At 43.2% G+C, this 9,348-nt stretch overlaps 1 protein-coding gene across 1 annotated transcript in view; it reads left to right on the top strand.

The window, feature by feature from the left end:
* Positions 1-9,348, top strand: part of LOC107114847 (rho GTPase-activating protein 42-like) — a gene marked incomplete at its 3' end in the record, with an annotated part of 116,097 nt that overhangs the window by 46,858 nt on the left and 59,891 nt on the right. Inside the window, exon 2 of the mRNA XM_015416445.1 lies at positions 6,526-6,621. Coding sequence (XP_015271931.1) covers positions 6,526-6,621 — 96 coding nt within the window. The remainder of the gene's footprint in view (positions 1-6,525; positions 6,622-9,348) is intronic.

Below are 9,348 nucleotides of genomic sequence, written 5' to 3'. Positions count from 1 at the left end.
GGGCCACAGTGTGATAAGGGGAGGGGAAACCTACCAGCACCCTTTTTTCTTTATGGCATAGACTTTTTTCCCCCTTCGCTTGCAGCTTCAATGTTGTTCCGGCACTCCAGCTGGCAGTCGGTCAGGCTCAAGCAGGTAGTTCCGATTTTTCCTCTCCTCAGAGCGGCGCGCCCCGGACGCAGCTTCGGCCAATGTCCTGAAGGCTCCTGCCACGCTGCATCCACGTCATCGCGCCGCTCGACTCCGCCTCCGCCTCTGCTCTGCTCCGCCTCTGCTCGACCAGCCGCTGCTTTACTGGGTTGCTTCCGCTGCCATTGCTCTCTCGCTGCCGCCGCCACCGCTTCTTCTTTCCTCGTCTTCTGCCAGTCGCCCCCCCAGCGTAAGCCAGGAGGAGGGTGCCCCCTGCCACCTAGGGCAGGTACCCATTCCTCTGTTGTTAATTAGAGCCGCTGGGTTATCAAAGTTGCCTCCTGAGGTGATCCATTATGCTATAGTTCTGCTCCCTTTACAGGAATGTCCTCATGAACAATTCTATGTTGCACATTCTCTGAAATTATAGAAGCATGGGGGCCTTCCTGATAGCCTCAAGGAGGCTGTCCCATAGTATGGGAGGCTGCCACAGAGAATGCATGTTAGGGGTGTGTGTGCTGATTTTACCCGTTTGCAAGGTGGCACCTTCAGAAGGCTTTGTTCAAGCCTTTCTCTGTCAGAAAAACCCCTTCTCCGTTGGAGAAATGGTGATGAAAAATCCTTTGGGGTGGTATCTAGCTCCAAGGAACCGCCACATATGCATTATGTAATTACAGGCACAAACTGAAGAAGCGGAAATAAGAAGCTTAAAATTGAAAGAAAAAGAGAGAGAAGAGAATGAAAAAACCAACCTCAGTAGTAAATAAATTTAGTAGAACAGGAATGCTGTTTGACAGCCTGTTTCTGTATTCTTTGAATTCTGGCACGTGGTACAATTATTCCCAGATGATATAGCAAATTACATTTTCAAAGGATTTTTAAAAAGTTCAATATGCATGTTTCATCTTGTACTCGTGCGTTTCTTTTCCCCTTCCCTTATTTGCACTTGGTGTTTGTAGCCCACTGTTTCTACTTTTTGAAAGTTCTGAAGACTTTTTTCTTTGCTTGGGTTACCTCCCTAAACTCCCCCCCCCCTTAAAAGCAATACAAAAATGGAAACTTTCATTGACCTGTAACCATTCTTTAGCATTGACCTGTAACCATTCTTTAGAATGTACGGAGAATATTGCATTTATTCATCTCCTTTTTATCCACCCTGCCCTACTTGCTAGTGTCAATCCTTACATGTTAAATTCAGGCCAGGACTTGTCTTTTTAAAATTTTCTGTGTAGCACTTAGTTTATTTTAAGATGTCGAGAAAGTTTGCTCAACTTCTAGACAAAAGAGGTCAAAAATTCTGCTGCAGCCATGCTGAGGTTGTAAAGAAATTGAAGCATAGAGCATTTATGTTTCCTATTCCTATATATTGTACAGCTTGCTCAAAGTTGCTTCAAAACACCTAGATGCTTTAGCTACCTTGGAAGAATTAGCACTCTCGCAGTTTGAGTATATTCCTGGACAAGTTGTTGGCTATGATTGGGGGTGGGTGCTATAGTCTGTTATACCTTTACTCATCTTAAGCTGGTGTGCCAACTGTGTATTTTCCTGGAGAAGGTATATCTTGATGCCGTTACAGTTGTCATGCAACGCAATTCTAAGCATGTATACCGATTATTGAGTTAAATAGGATTTGCTTCCTGATAAGTATGTTTAGGAGTGCAGCCATAACCATATGCAGGTTAGATTCTTATGCTTTCCTCTACATGGGATTGCCATTGAAGAGCGTTTGGAAACTTAAATTGGTGTAGAATGCAACAGCAGTAATAGCGTCTAGGGCTTTTGAGTGTGCGTGTGTGTGTGTGTGTAAAAAAGTGCCATCATGCCATTATTAAGGAAAGAATTAGTAGGCACATAGATGAACAAAACCTATTGAGGTAGACTCAGCATGGGTTCTGCAAGGGAAGATCTTGTCTCACTAACCTGTTAATGTTCTTTGAGGGGGTGAACAAACATGTGGACAAGGGGGATCCAATAGATATTGTTTACCTTGACTTCCAGAAAGCTTTTGATAAAGTTCCTCATCAAAGGCTCCTAAGTAAGCTCAAAAATCATGGGATAAAAGGACAAGTCCTTTTATGGATCAAAAACTGGCTAATTAATAGAAAACAGAGAGTGAGTATAAATGGGCAATTTTCTCAGTGGAGGGAGGTAAGCAGTGGGGTACCGCAGGGATCAGTACTTGGTCCACTGCTTTTTAGCTTGTTCATTAATGATTTGGGGTTGGGAGTAAGCAGTGAAGTGGCTAAATTTGCGGATGATACGAAGTTGTTCAGGGTGGTGAAAACCAGTGAGGATTGTGAGGCACTCCAAAGGGATCTGTCAAGGATGGGCAAGTGGGCGTCAACATGGCAAATGGGGTTCAATGTGGCCAAGTGCAAGGTGATGCACATTGGAGCCAAAAATCCTAAATATAAATACACATTGATGGGGTCTGAACTGGCAGAGACTGATCAAGAGAGAGATCTTGGAGTTGTAGTAGATAACTTACTGAAAATGTCGAGACAGTGTGTGACTGCAATAAAAAAGGCCAATGCTATGCTGGGGATTATTAGGAAGGGTATTGAAAACAGATCAGCCAATATCATAATGCCCCTATATAAATCAATGGTGAGACCTCATTTGGAATACTGTGTGCAGTTCTGGGCACCACACCTTAAAAAGGATATTATAGCTTTGGAAAAAGTGCAGAAAAGGGCAACTCGAATGATAAAAGGGTTGGAACACTTTCCCTATGAGGAAAGGTTAAAGCGCTTAGGGCTCTTTAGCTTGGAGAAAAGACGACTGAGGGGTGACATGATCGAGGTTTATAAGATTATGCATGGGAAAGAGCAGGTAAAGAAAGAGGTACTTTTCTCCCTTTCTCACAATACAAGAACCCGTGGGCACTCCATGAAATTGCTGAGCGGTCGGGTTAGAACGGATAAAAGGAAGTACTTCTTCACCCAAAGAGTGATTAACACTTGGAATTCACTGCCACAGGAAGTGGTGGCGGCTACAAGCATGGACGGCTTCAAAAGGGAATTAGATAAGCATATGGAGCAGTGTTGGACTAGATGGGCCTTTGGCCTGATCCAACATTGGCGTCTCTTATGTTCTTATGTACTTAAGTCACAGCTGAGTTGTGGTTTTTCAAGGCAAGAGACTTACAGAGGTCTCCCATCCAAATAGTAGCCAGGGCTGACCCCGGTTAGCTTTCAAGATTTGACTAGCTCTGGCCATCCAGGTCGAGGCATATTACACCAATATTGCAGCATCTTCCTTGGCTCATCTCAGCTAAGTGGAGAGCTTTCCACCAGAAGAGGACCTTTTCTCTGGCAGAAGATAGCTTATAGGATGCAACCGGTGTTCCCTCTAAGCTGAGTTAGTGTGAGCTAGCTCACAGTTTTTTAGCCTCCAGCTCACACATTTTCCAGCTCAGGAAGGAGGGCTCCAGAGCAAACCAACCTACGCAGTGGCCAAACCACTCGCTCACAACTTGAACGCCAGGAGCTCACAAAGTAGAATATATGCTCAGAAGACCTCACAGGTTAGAGGGAGCATTGGATGCAACCCTTTCTGTTTATCTCAACGCAATGGGGCATTGCGCATTCAAAGTCAAGATTTCATGGAAAGATTGTTTTTCTTTCTTCATGCATTGCAGACTTCCACAGTGTCTTAAGAATTAGTTACCTATAAAATATGTATTAAGTGAACAATGAAGTAATTGTGGCTCAGAAACCCAATTGTTTTAAACCCTCTCCCTGTGCCGTTCTTTCATTTTATGTGCCCTGAAAGGTCAGGAAAGCTTTCTCAGGGAAGCTCAAGAAAAAGCCATTCATTATATCAATATGCATCTGGAACTATATCAGCATCTACTTAAAATACTCATCCAAGACCTAATGAAAGGTCTGGATGCATCTTATGATGTGCATAGTTACAATTGGGACTAGTTGCTGTATTAGAGGCCGTAGATCATGCAACATATTGATGTAGCATCATTTCCCCCCCTTGGTGTGGTGTAAATGCACTAGGTTTTTAAAATTCTTTTTTAGTATTTTTTGGCTCTTTGTAACCATAAAAAAGAAGCATTTTTGGTTTTTTTTAAAAAATCAAGAAAAATGTATCAAATAACTTTCCCCCCTAAACTCTGCCTTGTGAATACACTGTTTTTTCTGTTTATTAAGAAGTTTCAGGCACTTGGAAGCCTTTCTCCACTAGGTTTGCCAACCTCCAGGTGGACCCTGGAGAATCTCCGAGAATTACAGCTGATCTCCAGGCTACAGAGATCCTTTCCCCTGGAGAAAACCGCTACTTTGGAGGGTGGACTCTTTGGTGTTATACCTTGCTGAGGTATATGGGGGCGGACCCTCCCCAGGGTTCGCCCTCATATCTCCAGCAATTCTCCACACAGAATCCCTTTGTGTCCCCTATAATGCCCTCTACATGTTGCAGACTACTCTTGTGCATCTTCTAGTAATGCTCCTTTGATTCACAAAGAGTGCTTGTTGGACCTGTTGGGCTCCCCTGTGTGAACTCCCAGCAATAATGATGGGCTTGCAACTCTCCCAGGAAAGTTTGTCCACCATTGTGGACTTTCTCATTGGGAGCCAGCTTGGTGTAGTGGTGAAGAGTGGCAGACTCTAATCTGGAGAACCAGGTTTGATTCCCCACTCCTCCACAAGAAGCCAGCTGGGTAGCCTAGGATCAGTCACAGTTTTCTCAGAGCTCTCAGGCCCACCTACCACACAGGGTGTCTGTTGTGGGGAGAGGAAGGGAAGGCAATTCTAAGATGCTCCAAGACTCCTTTGGGTCATGAAGAGCAGAGTATTAAACCAACTCCTTCTCCTCCTCCTCCTTCGACAAACCCTTCCTAGTAGAAGCCCAGTCATCTTCAGAAAACAGTTAGAAAACCACTTATTCAGATCAACAGGTCTCTTCACACTCCCAACTTCATTGGCTGTTTTGGGGCATGCAATGTACAGCTGCTAAAGTAAAATGACGCATGATTCCTGCAATAAATGTTTTTGTACATCTAGGAATAGGAAGCAGCCACCAAGTCTGTGCTGAGCATTCACCAAGAGTGTGTCGAATTCCATGCGTCTAGTAATAGAACACATATTAATACGTAAAATCTAAAGACTGTACAGTAGCTCAGTATGTTTAGGCTACCAGATGAGCTCCTGCTTTTAATAACTTTAATTCAGTTTTCCATGTGTTTGTCAAGACTTGTAAATGCAGAGAATGCTGCTCATAGACACTTGTCAGTTGGATGAATTTGCATGGGATGGAGAGTTCTCAAGGGTAATTTTGTAGCATGGGAGGGCAGAAGAGAAGATTGTGCCCATCAAAGAGGCAACAATCTGCTAAACGATCTATTTCTCTCCCTTTATTTTTGCACGCTCGACTACAGTCCCCAGGTTTAGGGTAGCAGAGACATGCCCCCATGTTACATGATATGGAGTAGCATGGGAGAGGTGCCCTTTCACCTCAAACAGTGGTGGTTCCCAAGCTGGTACTCCACAATTCAAGTATAATGAAGTTTTGCCACTTCTGGTATGTATTTACAGCAGGTATGCAGCCTTCCAAGCCTTGGGGGTGAACACTGCCTTATAACGATCAGGCTATTGACCTCTTGTAGGCCAGTCAGGGGTCATTTCCTGCAGGAGCACACAGGAGCGGAGCTCCAGCAGTAAAGAGCCCACCCCCTGCTCCCAGCAGCCCTCAGTCAGAGCAAGAAGCAGCCAGGTACGTTGCAGAGCTCTCCCCTGGCCACCCCGTTCCAAAACAGTCCAGTGGCACCTTTAAGATCAGGTTTTATTCAGGTACAAGCTCTCCCTCCTCTGCGAGGACAGATCTGCATGTCCCCCCCCCCAATAGCTAGCAATCCAAAACAGTCCAGTGGAGCCTGAGCGGTGGGTGTTGCCTTTTGACACACTTCCTGTGATTTCAGGGGGTGTGGCATATGCAAATAAGTTATGCTAATGAGTTATACTAATGAGCTCCTGCACCTCTTTTTCTACGAAATGACCCCTGAGGCCAGTACAGTCTTCTCTGACTGCCAGTGGATCTCCAAGGTGTTAGAAGTGGAGGACTTGGCGCTGTCTCCTGTCTCAGGACAGTAAAGTATTGCAAATATTTTTTTAAAAAACACAAAACCCCAATATTCTGTTATTTTCTAGAGTGGAAAACAATTTTTAATGGTTTCAAATATTTTGGAAACTTTACATCTCTAATTCAATCGAAAGATGATCTTATACACATATATCTGTGAAGTAAGTTGCAACTGAGTCTATTGCATGTGGAAATACTTCTAGCAAAAGCAGTCTCATGAAACTTTGAGCTCTTAAGTATACTCTCCACAATATTAATTTTTAATAATTTACATCTTCTCTCTCTCTTTTTTTAAAAAAACGACAGATCTGTCAATGGCTGTACAAAAATTTTCCCAGTCGCTTCAAGATTTTCAGTTTGAGTGCATTGGAGATGCTGAAACAGATGATGAAATTAGCATAGGTGAGTGTTTTGGTTTGCTTTTCAATGTGACTCTTGAGCATCTGTATGGCGTCTGTATTTTTCTATTTTGTATCCTGAGGCATCTCCATAGAGAAAGTATGTGTGCATTTCGCTAGCATCTTGCCATATTTAATCTAAAGTAGAGTTGCGGGACACCTCACAGCTATGCTTTTCAGCATGTTTGGGTTGTTCCTGACTGGTTAGTTTGCCTGTTATTTCTCTTCCTCACATGTGCATATTTCCTGCTAAAAGTTTAATTCAGGGTATAAGCTTTTGTGTGCATGCCCACTTATTCAGATAAAGAGCACTGAAAACTATTTAAGAAGAATCCAAGAACTGTGAAGAAAGGTTTGACAGGTGATTTATTTTTACTTCAAACCTCAGTGGTGGGATTTCTTGTTTACAAGGCAACTGTAGCTAGTTAGGTAGCCACATGTATCAAATATGTCCTCAAGAACAAACGTTAAACTAACAAGAATCAAAGCCCAGTTTAGCAGATTGCTGATGCTGTTACCCTTTAGATGCTGCCTTTTAAAAATATTTTGAAAATTGTAACCATCATCTGTCACTATTAAAAGGTGACTTAATAGCTACTAATTTTATTTCTGGCCACTGTGTGACACAGAGTGTTGGACTGGATGGGCCTTTGGCCTGATCCAACATTGGCGTCTCTTATGTTCTCTTATGTTCTCTTATGTTCCCTTTAGAAATTTCTTTTAATTTAAAACTGTAATGTTTTAATTGTGAGTTACAAGCCGCCACAAGGAAAAGCAGGACATAAATATTTTAATCAGTAAATAAAATTATGAGTTTTGATTATTTGTGTCTGATATGAGTTTTGATTATTTGTGTCTGATATCTATCATGAGTGTATGCCCCTCTGTTATCATAGAAAAATGTTTTCAGCATAGAAGAATTACTTTTGAGCCAATAGAAATGTTGTTTAAAATATTTCTATCCCACCTTTCCAGTGTATATTCAAGATGGCCAACTATGATAAAGTAAAAAAATCAGTAAACCAACATTATAAATATCAAGTCCTGTAATACATTAAGGGAGCAGGATGGTGCATCATGAAGGTTGGAAGGCAGATGGGATATTCATGGGTGTGGGTATAAAAAGGATATGTCGTTAGGGCAGAAGTGATTTGTGAGGAATGTTTGCTTGCTTTTCTCTGGAAAACATTAAAAATAGTTGCATTTTTTTATTTTGCTTTCAAATTGCAAGATTCCCCACTTTCTGAGATAGAGCAGATTTTTAAAAATTGAAATGTAATGCATGTAGCACAAAACTTTGCAGCTGTGTTTCAAATGTAAGCACATGCAGATCAGTAGATACGTATCTTGTTCCCATTTTTACAATTGTAGTAAAGTGTGTGGTGGCATCATATGACTATATTAATTTTTCCTAGAAACAGAATGGGTTGAATATTCAATATATTGGTCTGCCTGTTGCTAACAGCCACAATCCTTCCATCTTCCAAAATGACATGTGCAATTTTTCAGTCAGAGATGATAGATGGCAAACATGCTGATATTTTCCTGTAGTGTGCTTTCCTCTCCTCTGAAATTTGAAAAGAAATATAAATTGACAGGGAAAATGTGACATTGAGATCAAATGTATGTCAAGTGCATGTTTAAATGGAATAAACCAAGTTATGTTTGCATGCGTGCACTCCTGCATATACATTTACTTGTTGGCTGTGTTGATACAGAGCCCCTTCTCATGTTACCTTTGTGGGCATGGGAGCTGCTACAGTGCAACTAATTTCCCATGCATGTCTGGTAATATTGGGAACACTGGGCCCTGTGGGGTGAGTCAATGCTGAAGCCCCTCCCATGTGGCCCAGAACTCCCATGCGGCCCAGAGAGCCAGCATGATGTAGTGGTAAAGAGTGGCGGACTCTAATCTGGAGAACTAGGTTTGATTCCCCTCTCCTCCACATGAAGCTTGCTTGGTGACCTTGGGCCAGTCACAGTTCTCTCAGAACTCTCTCAGCCCCACCTATCTCACAAGGTGCCCGTTTGTGGGGAGAGGATGTGATTTTAAGCCACTTTGAGACTCTTTAGGATAGAGAAAAGTGGGGTCTAAAAAGCAGCCTTCTTCTGCCTGCTGTTTCTTGAGGGGTAGGGATAACAAGTTAAGCTACAGTGCCTTCCCCTGCATGAAGGAATCCACAGACCTTCAAGATGTCAATTTCTCTTAGGATTTTCTTTTTCTCAACCTGATGTATATTAAAACTGCTTACTAAGATATAAAGCATGTTTTGCTTCCCTGTCCTGTTTTCAAAGTGATCCACACTTTGATCCACCATATGGCAGTGGACATGCCTTGGTGGACTCGTCTTCTTATCAGTTGTTAGCCTGCATCCAAGCACACAGTTCCAGAGACTTAAGAGCAGTTAAGTTTCCTTACCTGGAGAGGGCAGTGCCCAGTCATTTCCCAGCAGGCAGCCCCCCACTGTTCTCCAGAGACATCCTGGGATCACTGGGGTATCTGTTTCTGAAAATAAGGTATCAGTGTTATTTAGCTACACTGTACAGGCACTTCTTCCTCCTAGGGCTGCCAAGTGAGGGTGGGTAAACCCCCGCTTTGGAGGCCCAATTTCTGCCGCTGCGGAATCGTGCCCCGGGGGGAACGCCCCCCCCCCGAAGCGCCAGAGGTGACGCAACCACGTCAATCACGTTGGAGGCGTGGGGCCCCGCCGCGCGCGCGGAGAGGACACAC

Source organism: Gekko japonicus, unplaced genomic scaffold (assembly GCF_001447785.1).
Source record: "Gekko japonicus isolate JY-2015 unplaced genomic scaffold, Gekko_japonicus_V1.1 scaffold1992, whole genome shotgun sequence".
In the NCBI taxonomy this organism is placed as follows: domain Eukaryota; kingdom Metazoa; phylum Chordata; class Lepidosauria; order Squamata; family Gekkonidae; genus Gekko; species Gekko japonicus.
Note: the sequence above shows the minus strand (reverse complement) of the source record. Positions and strands in the feature narration are given on the sequence as shown.